This window comes from Heteronotia binoei, chromosome 1, assembly GCF_032191835.1.
Source record: "Heteronotia binoei isolate CCM8104 ecotype False Entrance Well chromosome 1, APGP_CSIRO_Hbin_v1, whole genome shotgun sequence".
NCBI lineage: Eukaryota > Metazoa > Chordata > Lepidosauria > Squamata > Gekkonidae > Heteronotia > Heteronotia binoei.
In genome coordinates, this window is record NC_083223.1 from 4,538,011 (window position 1) to 4,558,643 (window position 20,633).

Genomic DNA, 20,633 nt, shown 5'->3' on the forward strand with positions numbered 1-20,633 from the left:
AAAATTCGAAAGAAAAGCATCCCATACGGAAAGCAAAATGAAATGACGGGCACAGTCCCCATCCCACATCCGATTCCCCCCTTCCCCAATATTTGGCTTCAATATCGAAAGCCTAACATACCCTGACCTCGTTGACAGCCAGAACACGGGGCGATTGCCGTGCAGTTGAGAATGTCAAAGTTCACAAAGGTTGCATTAGAAATCAATAGCTCACGCCTGTGGGGAGTTTTCAGCCCTGTAAGCATACAGCTTCCATTCTGCACAGAGAGAAGAATAAGGGAACACATTAAGAATTAAGAGGATCATTATTTTCTAGGGCAGGACTTACAGAAATAGACTTTGACATGATGGGGGGCCCAGGCTAGCCTAATCTCAGAAACTACGCAAGGGTTGGCTGCAGTTGATACTTCTATGGGAGACCACCAAGGTTGGAATTCTAGCAGGAGCTCATTTGCATATTAGGCCACACCTCTCTGATGTAGCCAATCCTCCAAGAGCTTACAAGGCTCTTTTTTTGTAAGCTCTTGGAGGATTGGCTACATCAGAGAAGTGTGGCCTAATATGCAAAGGAGCTCCTGCTAGAATTCCACCCCTGGAGACCACCAAGGAAGTCTAGAGTTGTTATGCAGAGGAAAGCAACGGCAAACCACCCTTGCTCATGTCATGCCTTGAAAACCCAATGAGGGGTCACCATGATTTGGCAGCAACCTGGCAGTACAGAATCATTCGAAACATACAATCGTGATTGTACGGAGGTCGTGAGCCTGTACTGGCTGGGAACATTTTAATAATATCACTCTATGTATTCACACATACAAAAATATTCGACTACTGTGCATGGATGACTGATCTAACCTAAACTTTATGGCCCAGACTAGCCCAATCTCATCAGATCCCAAAAATTAAGCAGTGTCAGTCCTGATTAGTACTTGGACGGGAGACCACCAGGGAAGTCCAAGGAAGGCAACGGCAAACCACCTCTAAGTGCTTCTTGCCCTGAAACATGGTACGGGATCACCATGAAGCAGTTGAGACTTAAGAAAGGCCGTGCTGGATCAGAGCGGTGGTCCATCTAGTCCAGCATCAAGTCCCACACAGCAGCCGATCATTTCCTCTGGAGGGCCAACAACAGTGCAAAGAGGCTGAGACCTTCATAAGAACCTAAGAAGAGCCCTGCTGGATCAGACCAGCAGTCCATCTAGTCCAGCCTCCTATCTCACTCAGTGACCAACCACTTCCTCTGGAGGGACAAATACAGGGCTTAGAGGCCAACTCCTTGATAAGAACATCAGAAAAGCCCTGCTGGATCGGACCAGTGGTCCATCTAGTCCAGAATCCTGTCTTATACAGTGGCCAACCAGTTTTGCTGGAGGGCCAACAACAGGGCAGAGAGGCTGAGGCCTTCATAAGAACATAAGAAGAGCCCTGCTGGATCAGACCAGGGGTCCATCTAGTCCAGCATCCTGCCTCACACAGTGGCCAACCAGTTCCTCTGGAGGGCCAACAACAGGGCACAGAGGCCAAGGCCTTCATAAGAACATAAGAAGAGACCTGCTGGATCAGACCAGGGGTCCATCTAGTCCAGCATCCTGCCTCAAACAGTGGCCAACCAGTTCCTCTGGAGGGCCAACCATAGGGCAGAAAGTCCGAGGCCTTTACAAGACCATCAGAAGAGCTCTGCTAGATCAGACTAGTGGTCCATCTAGCCCAGCATCCTGTCTCACTTAGTGGACAACCAGTACCTCTGGAGGGCCAACAACAGGGAATAGAGGCCGAGGCCTCCCCCTGACGTTGCCTCTTGGCATTGGGATTCAGACCTGATAGCACTTTCCATCACCAACACCAACAATTGGATTTAAGGCCAAAACAGACATGTGGCTAAACTTGGAAATCATGTGGATGGTTCATTCCATGGCATCTCCAGTTAAAAAGATCAGATAGTTGGTGATGAGAAAGTTCTCTCTGTCTGAGACCCTGGAAAACCACTGCCAATATAAATAGAAAGAGGCTGTAAGAACATAAGAACATAAAAGAAGCCATGTTGGATCAGGCCAATGGCCCATCCAGTCCAATATTCTGTGTCACACAGTGGCCAAAAAAATCAAGTGCTATCAGGAGGTCCACCAGTGGGTCCAGGACACTAGAAGCCCCCCCACTGTGTCTCCCCCAAGCACCAAGAATACAGATCATCACTGCCCCAGACAAAGAGTTCCATCAATACGCTGTGGCTAATAGCCACTGATGGACCTCTGCTCCATAGGTTTATCCAATCGCCTCTTGAAGCTGTCTATGCTTGTAGCTGCCACCACCTCCTGTGGCAGTGAATTCAACCAGGGAAGTCCAAGGCTGTAGAGAAGCAAGCAACAGGGGGTCACATCCCTTTTTGTCTTTAAAAAAAAGAGATTCCTCCCTCCTTCTGCATGCGAGGGGCAGCGTGACGTATTTAAACCTCAAGATCTGCTTCCACAATTCAGTTTGTTTGTTTTAATTAGAAGAGAAAGTAGGCAAGACACTTACATTTATTTCCGCTTGTTTTTCATTTATCACCCGCTTTTCTCCCTGACCATGCACTAAGGTTGCCACTCCCAGGTCTCAGTGGGGGTTCCCCTGCTTTTGGGGGCTTCAGCCTAACACTAGCCAGCAGTGGCAACCTCACCCCCAAACTGTGATGTTGTCACATGACATCCCCAATGTATTGATGTAATGTCTGGCTCCAGTGATGCTCCAGTTTGAGGGGGAACTCTATGGTTCTGAAGCCAAAAAATGACATAGAGTTTTGCCCAAAAACAAGAGTGTCACCTCTGACGTTGCCAATGTGATTATTTCACTTCCAGGTGATGTCATCACGTCAGGGGCATGACCCCGCCCCCCCCCCCCCCGGAACGCCTCCAAATTTCCCCACTGTGACTAAGTAGAAACCTGGCAATCCTACCATAGACCCAACATGGACCCCACATTGGTCCCCCTGCTTCAATCCTCACAACAAGAACCTTGAAAGGTAGGTTAGGCCGAGAGCCCAATCACCTAGCAGGTTTCCATGGATGAGTGAGGCATTCAGACCAGGTCACCCCAAGTCTTAATTAGTGTGAGCTAACACACAGTTTTTTAGCTCCCGGCTTTGCCTCAGCTCAGGAAAAATGGCCTCAGAGCAAACTCATTGATGCAGTAGCTCACAACTTTAATGCCAGTAGCTCATGAAGTAGAATTTTTGCTGAGGAGACTCCACACCTTAGAGAGAACACTGGTCCCAATCCAATACTCTTAACCACTGGGACACATGAGCCAAGGAAACGCTGATTTCGGTAAGGTACTTTGGGATAGGGACCACAATAAGAGCAGTGCTGTGAATGAGGAAATGGGTATATCTTCCTAGTGAAATACAGAATTACACGTTTCCCATATAAGAGGTACTACACTCATGGTAACCAGTAGTGGAAAGTACCGTCAAGTTACAGCTACTTATGGATACCCTATAGTTTTCAAGGCGATAAATTAGCAGAGGTGGTTTGCCATTGCCTGCCTCTGAATTATAATCCTGGACTTCCTGGTGGTCTCCCATCCAAACACGAATCAGGAGGAGGAGGAGGAAGAGAAGAAGGAGGAGGAGGAGAAAAAGAAGAAGAAGGAGGAGGAGGAGGAGGAGAAGGAGAAGGAGGGGAGGAAGAGGAGGAGGAGGAGAAGGAGAAAGAGGAGGAGAAGGAGGAGGAGGAGAAGAAGAAGAAGGAGGAGGAGGAGGAGGAGGAGGAGGAGAAGAAGAAGAAGGAGGAGGAGGAGAAGGAGGAGGAGGAGGAGGAGAAGGAGAAGAAGAAGGAGGAGGAGAAGGAGAAGAAGAAGAAGAAGGAGGAGAAGGAGGAGGAGGAGGAGGAGAAGGAGGAGAAGGAGAAGGAGGGGAGGAGGAGGAGGTGAAGGAGGAGGAGAAGGAGAAGGAGGAGGAGGAGAAGAAGAAGAAGATAGATGAAGATGATGATTGACGACCATATTGGATTTCTATTTATTTTTTATTTTTATTTTATTAGATTTGTATCCTGTCCTCCCCTGATGGGCTCAAGGCGGCTAACAACAATTAAAACATATCATTAAATTATTACAATAAAACCACAATAAGTTATTAAACATCTCAAACGTATACGGTCCCACTCTCCTCTCCGAATCTCAGAGCAGTTTATAATCTCCTTTGCTTTCCTCCCCACACCAGACACCATGTGAGAGAGCTCTCGCAGAAGCTACCCTTTCAAGGATCAAAGGTTTGCTCAATTTGTTAATTTTACTACGTAGTGCTGTTTTGTTGCTTTCGCATGCTCATGCTACTCAGATCAAAGGTTTGCTCAATTTGTTAATTTTACTATTTTGTCATTGTACCATTTTACATTCTAAACCATTGCCTACCAGATAATTTTACTTCACTGTCATTGGTTCTTAAATCTGTACCATGTTGCATTCTGGGCCACTGCCTACCAGCTCTGTATGGCTCTGCTCAGCTATGTATGGCTTTGCTCACTGCGCTGGATTCCTTGTCTGATGAAGTGTGCTTAAGAGCACATGAAAGCTTACATTCTAAAAAAAAATTGGTTCGTCTTAAAGGTACAACTTGACTCCTGCTTTGTTCAAGGACAGCTCTGTGAGAGCTCTGGCTGACCCAAGGCCATCCCAGCTGCTGCAAGTGGAGCAGTGGGGAAATCAAACCCAGTTCTCCCAGATAAGAGTCCGCGCACTTAACCACTACACCAAACTGGCTTTCTCAAGCTTCCTTGATCTGACAAGATTGGGCTAGCTTGGGCTATCTAGGTCAAGGCAAGGGATGAGCAGCAATGACTTGCCGTTGCCTTCTTCTCAGCCCCACCAACCTCACAGAGTGTCTGTTGTAGTGGGTAGGAAGGTAAAGGAGATTGTAAGTCACTCTGAGACCCTGAGATTCAGAATATAGGGTGGGATATAAATCCAATATCATCATAATCTTCTTCTTCTTTTTCTTCCCTTGGTGGTCTCCCATCCAAATACCAACCCCAATTAGCTTCCGGGACCTGATGTGATCGGACCATCCAGGTTGAGGCTATGAGATCCATACAGCTTTAAAACTCCAGCTACTACCGGCCTTCCTTAGTGGATTTAAGCAAAACCTTCCCCCCCCCCCCCCGCTGACGTCAATGGGTACTGGATCGATGCCAAGCAGCCAGGATAGAAAAGGATAGAAGTAACAATTGGTTTAGAGGCATCTCTTTAAAAAAAAAATGAAGGAGCTGGCAGAACGGAAGACTTTTGCTGCCTTGTTAAATTAATGTCAGCACGTTTTAATTGACGTTAAAGAGACATCGTTATTAAAGGACAGAATTACATAAATTAAGATGTAAATTATGACAAGAAGACTCTTTATCATGAGATAATCAAAGATAATCACACCCCTGGGGAGCCGAGAGGAGCAAGGCGCAGTTGTGCGCCTGGAAATCTCTTAACAAGTACGGGGGAAACTCCAGTACTGAAGAGGCTGGATTGGAAAGAACAAGAGACTTCATAAAATACGTGTATTAAAAACTAGGAGACAAAGTTCTGAACCAGTATCTCAAACAGAGCACATGGAAACACATGTCCATAGCCCTTCCTTGTCTCCTCACATTATCCCCAACACACTCATTTTTGTGTGGCACATTTTCCCTATGAAGAAAGGTTAGAACGCTTGGGGCTCTTTAGCTTGGAGAAATGTCGACTGAGGGGGGTGACATGATCGAGGTTTACAAGATTAAGCATGGAATAGAGAACGTAGCGGAAGAAGTACTTTTCTCCCTTTCTCACAATACGAGAACTTGTGGACAATGAAATGGTTCCAGGAAAAAAGCTCACAGAAAAAAACCCACGGATATAAATGCTCACAGGAAAAAAGCCCATACTGAAAAACCATGTGAATAACAACATATTTTGATCCTAAAATAACAACATAAAATATAGGTAATACCTGTTCATTCTCATAAACGGAGGTGCATGGCTATCCACAATTAGCAATATTTATGGTGCTTTACATGGCATTTTACCATGTGGGCTTCTTTCCATGTGAGCTTTTTTCCATGTGGGCTTTTTCCACGTAGGTTTTTTTCCCACATGGGCCTATTTCCATGTGGGCATTTTTCCTCACGAGCATTCTTCAATGTGGGCTTTTTTCCTGTGAACATTTATGTCCGTGGGTTTTTTTCTGTGAGCTTTTTTCCTTTGGGCTTTTTTCCGGTTACCCGATGAAATTGCTGGGCAGTCTGGTTAGAACAGAGAAAAGAAAGTCCTTCTTCACCGAAAGGGTGATTAACACATGGAATTCACTGCCACAGAAGGTAGCGGCGGCTACGAGCATAGACAGCTTCAAAAGGGGATTGGATAAGCGTATGGAGCAGAGGTCCACCAGTGGCTATTAACCTCAGCGTATTGTTGGAACCCTCTGATTGATTTTGCACTAACCTTGCTCCACGGCAGGCTTCCCTTTTGCTCTGGAGCAAGCTAGTGATTTTGAACATGCTGCTCCATGCCGCCATTTTTTGTCGCTGCAACCCTCGATTTGATGCATGGCAACGTAAGCCTGTGACCCTGCCACAATCTTCCATGATCTCCCGCACCACTACTTTGAAAGTTGGGAAACCTCCCAACGGATGAAGGGATTGGCTGGGTGGGGACAAACAGGTAGGAGTTTGCTCTTACCGTTTCACGCAAGCGGCCCAGGAACAAACTGTCGACCACAGAGGTGTTTCCAAGACTTTCGACAATATTTGCTCCAAAGTTGCGGCAGACGCAAATGAGGAGCCCACGAAGCTGCAAGTTGCTGGTGCTCATAATCTGTCATCATATATTGTTATAAGAGAAAGGAACAAGTAAAGAGGGTAAATGGAAGCTTGTTCTACACCATGAGTCCCCAGCTTTTTTGAACCCGTGATCACCTTTGCAATTCTGATACAGCATGGTGAACAGAGTCACAAAATGGCTGCTCCAAGAGGCAGAGCTAGTCACAAAATGGCTGCCGCAGCTTACCTTTAACCACACCCTGAGAGGTCACTGAGAGTGACTTATCCAATATTCTTTTTAAAATATACAACGAGGGTTCCCCATTGCATGCCCTTGGGCACCACCATCTGTCTTTGTGCCCACCAAGAATTTTTGGAAAGTGGGTGGGGCTTTTGCCCAGCAATCTTCTGATGGACTGTTGGAGATTTGATTGGCTGTTCAGGCAGCACAAGAAACTTGACGGTGTGGTTAAAGGTAAGCTGCGGCAGCCATTTTGTGACTGGCTCCGCCTATTGCAGCAGCCGTTTTGTGGCTCTGCTCACCATTCTGTTAAAAAATGAATAAATTCACACCTTATCTAAATGTAACTACAACTATGTATGTGGCATTCTCACCACATTATGACATGGAGAACGCGATTTAAATGTTTACGTTCCACAGCTTATGCTTAAACACAACCCCGACGAGGCGTGCCAAAGATAAAGTCATGCTCTGTTCTTGGGCCATAAAAATCTGAGCAAACCCTTTAGTATCAGAACTGAAGCTAGTCCAACAAGGAAGTCAATTCGATTGTCGTTTCCACTGGTTTGAATGGTGGGAGGCACGCTGGCAGGGGTAACATTGCCTAAGGGTGCTTTCACACAAGAGATTTGGCCTGACCTAGCCACGCCTCCCATTTGGATTAAATGTGCACGATCACACAAGCACATCCGCTCCCTGAGCCGCACCTGTTCTCACCCTGTCTCCAGATGCCTCTTATCTGGATTAAAGAACCACCAGGATCTTCCCGGTAGTTTACCCCTGAATCACATTTAGGTCACGTATACGCCGGCCGACAATGCCTGAACACAACTCATAAGCGGAAGAGCAGTGTGATCGCGCTCAGGGATGGCCCTTCCACTAGACATACTAGGTGATTGCCTAGGGCGCTGGTCTTCTGGGGGCACCAAATTGGCACCCCCATGCGACTCGATAATGTTATCAAGCGAGGGGAGGTGCCAGAAGTTAGTATTGCCTAGGGGTAGCCCTGATCGCACCAAGCCGTTTCTGGCCCGTATGGGGTTTCCCCCCCTAACCCCGCTCTGAGAAGTGCTTGTGTGTATCTCTGCACACTCTTTCAGTGGTGGGTCTGTGGTTGAGGCATGTTAGCAGTCTGAACAGGCAACCATGGACCGTTGCTGGGATTCTGCCGCTTCAATGGCTGGTGTCTGCTCCCTCTGAAATGGACCAAACTCAAACAGTTTTTTTTTTTTTTCACGACGAGATAATATCATGTCACTTTGAAAATATGAAGCTGCTTTCTACTGAATCAGACCCTCGGTCCATCAAAGTCAGTATTGTCTACTCAGGGTGGCAGCAGCTCTCCATGGTCTCAAGCTGAGGTTTTTCACACCTACTTGCCTGGACCCTTTTTAGTTGGAGATGCCGGGGATTGAACCTGGGATCTTCTGCTTACCAAGCAGATGCTCTGCCATTGAGGCACCATCCCTCCCCTTCAGTGGCTCTCCAGGGTCTCAAGCGGAAGTTTTTCACACCTACTTACCTGGACCCTTTTTAGTTGGAGATGCCAGGGATTCAACCTGGGACCTTCTGCTTACCAAGCAGATGCTCTACCACTCAGCCACAGTCCAAGTGGGATAGTGCTCTAATACTTAAATGTATTTATTAATTTTTTTATTAAATAACATCAACAAACACCATTAAATAATAATATCAACCAAACAATAACAACAAATGTACTCTTCCAACATGCAATCGCATCGTAGTTTTACACATAGTGTCAACTGAGTTATCCAATACTACAATGAGCATAATCAATAATAGGAGAAGTTTATGAAGTTTTTTGGAATACAACTTTCAAAATGCTCATCTGAGTTAAAAAAGGGAACCACTTTTCAATGAAATTGTTTTCGTTATGCAGTAATTCATTTACATAAATCCAGGCCTCAGATTCAGTGGGAGCTCATAGGAGCGCAGCTCCTGAACCTTTCTGAGAGTTCCGCCTCCTCCTTCTGAGAGTTCCTCCTCCTTTCTGAGAGTTCCACCTCCTCCTTTCTGAGAGTTCCTCTTTCTCCTGAGAGTTCCACCTCCTTATCCATCGAATAGTAGGTGCAGCTGCACAACAATCCCTGGATGAGCTCCGCCCCCTGTTTTCCTACAAAACCACCCCTGCATAAATCTGAATGGCTAACTTATCTAAAGCAGCTATTTCCCAAACTTTTGCCACCCACTGCTGCTTTGTAGGAGACATATCTTGCTTCCAGTGACAAGCTATTAAGAGTTTAGCCGCCCTAAATAATAGTGCTGCTAATTCTTTTTTTTGTTGAGGACAGTTTTAGATCAGGCCAATAGTTCAAGAGGATTGATTCGGGAGTAAAAGTGACAGTGCTCTAAGATAGTATTCCTCACCTAAGGGACCCTCCCACCCAGGATTGCGAGCTCTAGGTGGGGAAATACCTGGAGATTTTGGGGGGTGGGATTTGAGGAGGGGAAGGACCTCAGCGGGGTATAATGCCACCGAGTCCACAAACCACAGAGACGACGTGATGATCACGGAAAGGACAAACAGTGGGAGCGCCATCTGATTTGGTGGGGAGATGAGCAAGTCCCTGTCGCTTGGATTCCATCTCCCCTCACTGCTACTACCAGGGTCTTTTTTTGTAGCAGGAACTCCTTTGCATATTAGACCACACACTCCTGATGTAGCCAATCCTCCGAGACTTGCAGTAGGCCCTGTAAGAACAGCCCTGGAAGCTCTTGGAGGATTGGCTACATCAGGGGTGTGTGGCCTAATATGCAAAACTGTTCCTGCTACAAAACAACAACAACAAAAAGCCCTGGCTATTACTGTCTCCAAGTGCCCAGGAAAACACAATTAGATGAACAGACATCAATTATTTGATTGGAAAGTTTCCACTCTTCCCAAATATTTTAAAGAATTGTGTTTGATTTCCTGGCATTCATGGTATTTGCAAAAGGACTTTGGTTCTGCTCAGAACACAACGGGCAAATACCTTATCGACATACTTTGTGTTCATCACATTCTAGCCATAAAACCTGAGCTCCGATATACGGAAAGTTGGTGAGGATTACGGTGAAATGTTCTCAATGGTTTTGTTTTTAAAGCAAGAACTTATGATTTACTTTACCTGAACCCCACCTAGACACTGCCAGGCTGTGAAGGACTGAAATACAACAGGGATTGTGCTGTTTGCCCTTTGAGGGTGATATTCGGGATATAACAGCAGTCCGTACCTGCACAGATTGAAATAGCAAATAACATAATAATTAGGGAAATATAGCAGACACTCTAGGCTAAATTTAGCCTTTTGCAACGCCTCTACCAACACACTGAGGACCAACCTGTCAGCATAGGGACATTGAAGATTTCAATATAAGACAGACTAGCTTTGTTGAAAACAAAGTTTCTGTTTATTGATTACAGCAATGCATACCACAACGCAGGGTCATTGATACTAATAACGAAAAGGGTGCAAGCATGAGTATATAAGGATACACATCAAAGGCTAGGGGGTTTAAATCATTTCCCACCATAAACCTGGGACTTCTTGGCTGAGAAGAGCCAGGGCAGTTATCTGTTATCTCCCACCTACATAGCCGCCTCTCCTCCGCCTCGATGGCCTTGCTTGTCTCTTCCAGGCGCCTGGGAACAGCTACATGTTTTACATTTCAAAGGCCTGTTGGAGTACTGGCCTCCCCCCTCCCGACGAGCCTTCTACCATTCTAGGGTTAGTGTAGCAAATGGCCTAATGTTAGTTCGCAGTAAATAAACAGGTCAAGTCATAAAACAAAGCTTCAATGTATACAAGCTGACACAACCTAGATGTGACCACATCTAGTTTGGTGTAGTGGTTAAGTGCATGGACTCTAATCTGAGAGAATCGGGTTTGATTCCCCACTCCTCCTCCACATGCAGATAGCAGGGTGACCTTGGGTCAGTCACTGTTCTCTCAGAGCTCTCTCAGCCCCACCTACCTCACAGGGTGTCTTATTGTGGGGAGAGGAAAGGAAAGGAGATCGTAACCTGCTCTGAGACTCCAAGTGAAGGGCAGGATAAAAATCCAATCATCTCCTCTTCTTCTTCTTCTTCTGCCACAGGAATGCAACCACCATTTTGAATTGATTTTTAAAAGCCCCAAGGGTCCAATGGGGCCCACAGCACAGCGGACGGAAGTGCTCATGTCCCCCACTCTATGCTGTATCAAGTGTTGAAACACACCTGCACAAACTCCCCTGTTTCGGCATTTGAAAAGGCATGTGAGGGAGGGGAGAACAAGAGTGCCACATTCTCTGGATTTTAAAATAACTGTAAAATGGCGGCAGCATCTCCATAGCGGCTGGGAAGAAGTTGTCACATCTAGTTTAGCCCTGAAATTTAATCAGTCCAGGGCGATGCTCCCTCTAAACTGTGGAGTCTTGCGAGCAAAAGTTCCGGCATTAAAGTTGTGAGCTTGTGCATGAATTACTTTGCTTTGGGGCCATCTTTCCAGAACAAAGACAAAAATATGTGCAACAGAGGCTAAAAAACTGTGAGCCAGCTCACACTGGTCCAGGGCACACACTGAAGATCCCGGTGCGTAGGAAACGGTAACGTCTTATAGCAGTGGCTCCCGAGCTTTTTGGCCAGTTTTGTGGAAGACATTTTTTTCCACGGACCGCTGGGGAGGATGCTGGGGTTTTTGCCACCTCAGGCTGCCCCCCCAGCCCATGCCCTGTCCCTCGGGGGGGGGGGTCTTTAAATGGAGGGGGAGACGGGGCTGTTTCTGCCATCTTCCTGCTAGGTAGCCAGGCGACAGAAGGCCAACCTGCCTCTTCCTCCCATTTAAAGACGCCTGCTGATCAGCTGATAGGTGGGGGTCTATAAACGAGGGGTAGGCGAAGGTCACAGCAGCGTTGCCCCTTCCACCAGACCCGGGCGGATGAAAGACGTGGTGTGGCTTCGCTCTGAGGCTGCCTGTCCTGTGAGGCCATGCCGCCTCTTTCGTCCATCTGGATTCTGGGCGGGCAGATGGGGAAGCGGGGCTGCTCTGCCTCGGAGTGACGTCAGCAAATATCGGGATCACGAAGGTGTGGTGACAGAAAGAATAGCAAACTCTTTCCGTTTACAAAATCATGCAATATAATTAAACAGCCTTCGTCTATTTCCAAATAGGTTTTAAAGCTACAATACTAGGGTTTCCAAGTCCCCCGCAGCCTCTGGAGTTTTCCCTCCCAAATTGCTAGAGCGTCTGGGAAAACGATAGAGTTTTCCCGGAAGCTCCTCGAGCAGCCGACATGTGACATCACCAGCGTGATGACGTCATTGCACCGGCAGTGTCGGGGCATTGACATCAATGCGGGCCAGCAGGTTGGGAAACTTCGGGGCGGGGGAACCTCCAGGGCGGGGGAATCCCTGCCCGGCCGGGGAACTTGGCAGCCTTATACAATACAAAAATGCAATTGAAAGACCATCCGGTGCACAACATGGCTACCGTCCACAAATCAGTGGACACTCTGTATAGTAGGTGGGGCTGAGAGGGCTCTCCCAGAAGCTGCCCTTTTAAGGACAACTCTTGCAAGAGCTATGGCTGACCCAAGGCCATTCCAGCAGGTGCAAGTGGAGAAGTGGGGAATCAAGCCCGGTTCTCCCAGATAAGAGAGCTCTGGCTGATCCAAGGCCATTCCAGCAGCTGCAAGCGGAGGAGTTGGAAACCAAACCCAGTTCTCCCAGACAGGAATCCGCACACTTCACCACTACACCAAACTGGCTCTCAAGACCCAATAGGAAATGGATTGACTCCATTCAAGAAGGCACAAAAGCCCCCAGCAAGGCTGTTAAGGGGACATTAATTCATATACAAAGACAATAATGCTAGGAAAAGAGGTAGATCCACCATGCGATGGACTGATTCAATAGAGAAAGCCACGGCTTTCAGTTTATAAGGCCTGAGCAAAGCTGTTAATGATAGAACAGTCCGAAGGCCATTAATTCATGGCACAACAGTCATACACACACACACACACAAGACTAAACCATTAAACTTATAAAAAAAGAATAGGGATTCTTCATAGGACACTTCATTTCAGATGACTAAATTAGCTTAGTAAAGACAACATTCACAAATTTCATATATGTATATACCAGGGGTAAGGGGTCATTTTGTAGGGGGGGGAAAGGTGCAGGAGCTCAGCAGCATATCTCATTTGCATATGACCCGGGATCTGTGTGCAGCAGGGAGAGAACTCCCCCCTGCATGCAGACCCTGGCTGGAGGTTCAGGAGCGGCGCTCCGGTGAGCTCCTGCTGAATTTAAGCCCTACCAGGGCTGGCCAAACTTGCTTAACGTAAGAGCCACATAGAATAAACATCAGACGTTGCAGCGCCGCAAAACATGAACGTCAGATGTTTGAGATCCGCAAGGAAGGAAGGCAAATGGATTGGAGGAGAGAGAGGTGGAAAGAAAGCAACTTTAACTTTAAATGCATTGTCCAAGCTGCCAGCTGGCTTGGCTTGGAGAAGTGATTTGAAGAGAGAAATGCCTTCTCCAAGCCAGCCGACGGGTTGGTGGGAGCTTCAAGAGCCACATGATACGTGTGAAAGAGCCACATGTGGCTCCCGAGCCACAGTTTGGCCACCTGGTGTATAAAATAAGGGATCATATTTAGATCAGAGCATGTCAAAGTTCTAGGATTCAAAATATTTATTTCATTCCCCACCCCCCCGCCAAATATAATGCTTAAAGACTCAATCAGACTGTAGTATGTATTGAAATATATATATATGCGGAGTTTGCGTCTCTGGAGTTAAATAGAGCGGCTGTTTAATAGAGGAGAAAGCCAGACAATGGTTTAGAAGAGAGAAGAGAATATATGTAATTGAAATTGAAATGAATCCTATTTACACAAGTCTATGAGAAATGGACCATGGCATATCAATATGTCTTCACCCTGCTGGGGGTGGGGGAGATCCTATTAAACATCAGAGAAAACATTAAACACAGTCTTTTTTTTTTTTTAATTGGCTATTGCAGGCAGCATTTATACTCGGGAGAGGAAAAGAAATGTGTGTGTCTGTACGGCAGAGACTGGGAGAGAGAATGGGAGAGACGGAAAGGAAATCGGAATTTAACCAAACTGAGTATAAAATTACCTCGTGCAAGAATGCGCCACGTTCCCATCGAAGGACGGGATCGGTGCCCGTGACGGTCCTGTTGGGGAAAGGTGAAAGAAGTAGCCATGTCCGGCGGCACAGACGGTGTTATCCTGCAGTGAAGAATATGGCATTAGCAAATCAGCACTATTGCTGCTAAGATTTCAGGGTACGGCTGCCAATACCAGGTTCGGAAATACCTGGAGATTTGAGGGTGGAGCTTGGTAGGATATAATGCCTTCTAAGGCAGCCATTTTCGCCAAGAGAAATGGAACAAAGGTTTTAAATTTATAATTAATAGAGTTCTGTGCAAGGGTGGCATTCCAGCAGGAGCTCCTTTGCATATTAGGCCACACCTCCTTGATGTAGCCAATCCTCCAAGAGCTTACAAGGCTTGGGGGATTGGCTACATCAAGGAGGTGTGGCCTAATATGCAAAGGAGCTCCTGCTAGAATTCCACCCCTGGTTCTACGTAGTCCAGAGAACGAGTGTAATTCCAGGAGATCTCCAGTCCCCACCTGGAAGATGGCAAGCCTAGGAGGCCATCATCCGTTGGTTTGCTGACTTGAGATGATTTCTGATTCTCAGGTGAAACTACCCTAGTGAGGAGAGCTCTCGCCAGAGAAATTACTACAATCCCTCATCAAAACATGCACTTTTGACCAAAACAAAAAATGCTCTGCGACCAGCCCCATTGTGATCACAAAAGTCAGTCAACTGATTGTCCCCCCCCCCCCCTGATTATAGACAGACAACAATCTAGCTAATTCTAGAATTCCAGTTCAAACACAGGCTGTGCATGGGTCTGGAGAAAATACAGACAACCCAACACTGTGATACGCTGGCTAACGTATTAGTCAATCTTTTCTCAAAAGTACTTTTATCACAAATCTTACAAAGCTATTGGTCACATTAGAAGGAAGTATAATATTATTTAAGAAGTCCATCCAATGAGAACCCGGTTTAGGCACATTTCATCAAATTCTTTCTCAAGGATATTCCTGTACACATCGAGGTTATCAGCCTTCTGTTATCTTTCAGTGTATGTATTAGCAGCAAACCAGTCCTTACTAGGGGTGGAATGCTAGCAGGAGCTCCTTTGCATAATAGGCCCCACCCCCTGATGTAGCCAATCCTCCTGCAGCTTACAGTAGGCCCTGAACTAAGAGCCCTGTAAGCCGGGGTGGAATTCTAGCAGAAGCTCCTTTGCATATTAAACCCCACCCCCTGATGTAGCCAATCCTCCCGGAGCTTACAGTAGGCCCTGAACTAAGAGCCCTGTAAGCCCCGTAAGCCGGGGTGGAATTCTAGCAGAAGCTCCTTTGCATATTAGGCCACACCCCCTGATGTAGCCAATCCTCCTGCAGCTTACAGTAGGCCCTGAACTAAGAGTCCTGTACATAAGAACATAAGAGAAGCCATGTTAGATCAGGCCAATGGCCCATCCAGTCCAACACTCTGTGTCACACAGTAGCAAAAAAAAAAAATTATATACACACACACACACACTGTGGCTAATAGCCACTGATGGACCATATTTTTATCTAAACCCCTCTTGAAGGTGGCTATGCTTTTGGCCGCCACCACCTCCTGTGGCAGTGAATTCCACATGTTAATCACCCTTTGGGTGAAGAAGTACTTCCTTTTATCCGTTTTAACCTGTCTGCTCAGCAATTTCACCAAATGCCCACGAGTTCTTGTATTGTGAGAAAGGGAGAAAAGTACTTCTTTCTCTACTTTCTCCATCCCATGCATTATCTTGTAAACCTCTATCATGTCACCCCGCAGTCGACGTTTCTCCAAGCTAAAGAGCCCCAAGCGTTTCAACCTTTCTTCATAGGGAAAGTGTTCCAGCCCTTTAATCATTCTAGTTGCCCTTTTCTGGACTTTCTCCAATGCTATAATATCCTTTTTGAGGTGCGGCGACCAGAATTGTACACAGTACTCCAAATGAGACCGCACCATCGATTTATGCTCCTTTGCATATTAGGCCACACCCCTGATGTAGTCAATCCTCCTGGAGCTTACAGTAGGCCCTGAACTAAGAGCCCTGTAAGCCCTGTAAGCCGGGGTGGAATTCTAGCAGAAGCTCCTTTGCATAATAGGCCCCACCCCCTGATGTAGCCAATCCTCCCGGAGCTTCCAGCAGGCCCTGTACTAAGAGCCCTGGAAGCTTGTGGGGGATTGGCTTCATTAAGGGTATGTGTCCTAATATCCAAAGGATCTCCTGTGAGAATTCCACCCCTGGTCCTTAACTTCTTCTTAAAATAGATGCAAAAGCCTTCTGGATTTGATTGGTAAATGCTCTCTGCAACCTCTTTGTTTCTTTCATAATTAACATCCTCTCAGTACCACTTAGGTGCTTAAATTTATATGGAGCTTTTAAGCCAGTCCTGAACCTAATCCATTGGAAAGGCCTTCGGAATTCTAGAATTCCAGTTCAGACCCAGGCTGTACACAGGTCTAAGCAAATCACTCCGAAGTTTAACTGTGCCTACAGAATTGTGAGCCCTGCTCTACAAGGGGAATTAATTCTCCCCAGAGGGAAGGATTCATGAAGCGTTCAGACCTTCACCACTGTCCGATTACAAGATGATGCATGGGATAGAGAAGGTAGAGAAAGAAGGACTTTTCTCCCTTTCTCACAATATGAGAACTCGTGGACATTCAATGAAATTGCTGAGCAGTTGGATTAGAACTGATATAAGGAAGTCCTTCTTCACCCAAAGGGTGATCAACATGTGGAATTCACTGCCACAGGAGGTGGTGGCAGCTACAAGCATAGACAGCTTCAAGAGGGGACTGGATAAGCATATGGAGCAGAGGTCCATCAGTGGCTATTAGCCACAAGCTATGGATGGAACTCTCTGTTTGGGGCAGTGATGCTCTGTATTCTTGGTGCTGGGAGGGGGCACAGTGGGAAGGCTTCTAGCCCCACTGGTGGACCTCCTGATGGCATTTGGGGGTTTGGGGCCACTGTGTGGCACAGAGTGTTGGACTGGATGGGCCATTGACCTGATCCAACGTGGCTTCTCTTATGTTCACCCAACAACCATCGTGCCATCCCCTCAGCTCACCCACTGGCCCCTCCTCCCTTTCTGCTCTTGGGGCAGTGAGACGATTGGAATTGTGGGGAATTGTGCCAACTGACCATCTAAGTGCCAACAGTTGGCGAGCAAGCTGGCACGAAAGGATATGGAACAGCCATGTGGACTAGTGAGAACTCGAGATTGAGCAGGAAGCCTCTATTTGTTGTTGTTCAGTCACACAGTCGTGTCCGACTCTTTGCGACCCCATGGACCAAGTCACGCCAGGCCCTCCTGTCTTCCACCATCCTCCGAAGTCCGCTCAAATCCATGGTAGTTACATCAGTGACGCTGTCTAGCCTTCTAGAGCAGTGGTCCCTAATCTTTTTGGCACCAGGGACCGGTTTTGTGGGAGACAATTTTTTTACGGACTAGTGGGAGTGGGGGTGCTGGGGGTTTTGCTGCCCCAGGTTGCCCCCATGCCCACACCCCGTCCCTGCCCCCACATGGGGGTCTTTAAATGAGGAGTAAGCAAAGGTTGTTGTCTCACTCCATGGCCCAGTTGCTAACAGGCCACACGCTGCGATAGGTCCACGGCCCAGAGGTTGGGGACCCCTGATCTAAAGCAATAAAATGTGTCCAAGAGTATGAAAGGGCAAATTTTCTGCCTATTGTACCTTGACTGTGATTCAAAAGGGCTGTCAAGGTAAGATGGTATTTTCCTTACGTTTTAAGAGATGTTACATAGCTAATTAACTTTATAATAGTGTTCTTTTCGGCTTCTGAGTGGCCTACAGGCTGTAATAGAGATTGACTTGCTTACTGACTGAGGTAAAGTGGAACTAAAGAGAACAACAACGGTTTCCCACTTTAATTGCATTTTATTGTCTTATTTAAACCACCTTGGGGAACCCTTCTGGATTGAAAGCGGGGGGGGGGTGGAGAGGGTGTAAATAAAGAGCTTCAAGCTTTCTGGCCCCTGTCAGAAAACCAGTTGTTTGTTACCCAGCTCTACGCGTACTGCCTTGTTTCAGCACTGGTGAAGGGCATACGTGCCCCTTTGGAGAAAACAAAGAAAGGTTTCATGAGAGTTGGACGTACCACTCGGTTTTTTAAACATTTTTTTTTCCCCTCTGTGCACGCTTCGTGGCATCAAGATCTCTTTTAAATGGTTCCAGGAAGGTGAAAAAGAAGAGTTCGGGCCTTTTGCATCATGGCTCTGGTACTGTGGAATGGGGTCCCCGAAGAGGTGGGGGGTCCTCTCCTTGGAGATTTTCAGGAGACATTGCCAGGTTTTTTGAGGAGTTTGAATGGGCAGGCAACTTTTTAAGGGAAAGGAGGAAATGTGGGGTTTGCGCTTTTGTTTTGTTTTGTTTTTGTCCTCACCTGGAGATACTAGGTACCCCAATACAGGGATTTCTTGAGTGAGAATGCACAGAAACGCAGTTCCGGCTGGCTTGGCAAATGAGTTCCTGCTGGGCTTTTTCTACAAAGAAGCCCTGTGTGAAACAATGGTGACACCAGGGGGTGTGGCCTAATATGCAAATAGACTCCTGCTGGGCTCTTGTAATAAAAAGCCCTGTGTGGAACAATGGTGACAACCAGGGGGTGTGACCTAATGTGCAAATGAGTTCTGGCTGGGCTTTTTCTATGAAAAAAAAAACGTGTGAAACAATGGTGACACCAGGGGGTGTGGCCTGATATGCAAATGAGCTCCTGCTGGTCTTTTTCTATGAAAAAACCTGTGTGAAACAATGGTGACTCCAGGGGGTGTGGCCTTATATGAAAATGAGCACCTGCTGGGCTTTTTCAATGAAAAAACCCGTGTGAAACAATGGTGACACCAGGGGGTGTGGTCTGATATGCAAATGAGCTCCTGCTGGGCTTTTTCTATGAAAAAACCTGTGTGAAACAATGGTGACTCCAGGGGGTGTGGCCTTATATGCAAATGAGCTCCTGCTGGGCTTTTTCTATGAAAAACCCGTGTGAAACAATGGTGACACCAGGGGGTGCGGTCTGATATGTAAATGAGCTCCTGCTGGGCTTTTTCTATGAAAAAACCTGTGTGAAACAATGGTGACTCCAGGGGGTGTGGCCTTATATGCAAATGAGCTCCTGCTGGGCTTTTTCTATGAAAAAACCTGTGTGAAACAATGGTGACTCCAGGGGGTGTGGCCTTATATGCAAATGAGCTCCTGCTGGGCTTTTTCTATGAAAAAACCCGTGTGAAACAATGGTGACACCAGGGGGTGCGGTCTGATATGCAAATGAGCTCCTGCTGGGCCTTTTCTATGAAAAAACCTGTGTGAAACAATGGTGACTCCAGGGGGTGTGGCCTTATATGCAAATGAGCTCCTGCTGGGCTTTTTCTATGAAAAAACCCGTGTGAAACAATGGTGACTCCAGGGGGTGTGGCCTTATATGCAAATGAGCAGCTGCTGGGCTTTTTCTATGAAAAAACCCGTGTGAAACAATGGTGACACCAGGGGGTGTGGTCTGATATGCAAATGAGTTCCTGGTGGCCCTTTTCTATTAAAAAAAGCCCTGCTCCAATCTACTTAGATTTTGGAAGCTAAGCAAGGTCAGCCCCTAGTCAGCACTTGGATGGGAGGCTGCCAAGGAACTCCGGGGTCATCACACGGAGGCAGGCAATAGCAAACCACTTCTGAACATCTCTCGCCTTGAAAACCCTGCTGGGTTGCCATAAATAGGTCGCCACTTGACAGCACTTGACTTGAGAGCCAGTTTGGTGTAGCGGTGAAGTGTGTGGACTCTTATCTGGGAGAACCAAGTTTGATTCCCCACTCCTCCACTTGCAGCTCTGGAATGGCCTTGGGTCAGCCAGAGCTTTCGTAGGAGTCGTCCTTGAAAGGGCAGCTGCTGGGAGAAGTCTCTCAGCCGCACCTACCTCACAGGGTTGTCTGTTGTGGGGGAGGAAGGTGAAGGAGATTGTGAGCTGCTCTGAGACTCTGAGATTCAGAGTGAAGGGTGGGATGATGTAGTGGTTAAGAGCAAGGAATGTTATCTGGGAGAACTGGGTTTGATTCCCCACTCCTCCAGCTGCAGCTGCTGGAACGGCCTTGGGTCAGCCATAGCTTTCGTAGGAGTTGTCCTTGAAAGGGCAGCTGCTGGGAGAGCTCTCTCAACCCCACCCACCTCATAGGGTATCTGTTGTGGGGGGGAGGTAAAGGAGATTGTGACCACTCTGAGATACATAGGGTGGGATATAAATCCAATATCTTCTTCTTAATATAAACTATAACACACACACTTTTAGCTGGGAATATTTTTACTATTATTCTTAAGCTGCCTTGAACCATGAGGAAAGGTGGGACTGAAAGGTTTTAATTGATTAAATCAGCAACAATAAAATTCCCACCACAACCACAACATCAAATCAAGAGCAAAACCTCGGGACTGAAGACACATCGTATGAGCACTGGGAGCATCTCGGCAGGAAATGATTTATTCGCAGCGGGAAGG

The 20,633-nt window shown here is 46.9% G+C and overlaps 1 protein-coding gene across 1 annotated transcript in view; it reads right to left on the minus strand.

Moving 5' to 3' along the window:
• PKHD1 (PKHD1 ciliary IPT domain containing fibrocystin/polyductin) overlaps nucleotides 1-20,633 on the minus strand; it is a 323,925-nt gene that overhangs the window by 86,806 nt on the left and 216,486 nt on the right. Inside the window, exons 33-36 of the mRNA XM_060256755.1 lie at nucleotides 14,125-14,237; nucleotides 10,125-10,230; nucleotides 6,676-6,810; nucleotides 122-257 (exon numbers count right to left, since the gene is read on the minus strand). Of these exons, the coding sequence (XP_060112738.1) occupies nucleotides 122-257; nucleotides 6,676-6,810; nucleotides 10,125-10,230; nucleotides 14,125-14,237 (490 nt within the window). The remainder of the gene's footprint in view (nucleotides 1-121; nucleotides 258-6,675; nucleotides 6,811-10,124; nucleotides 10,231-14,124; nucleotides 14,238-20,633) is intronic.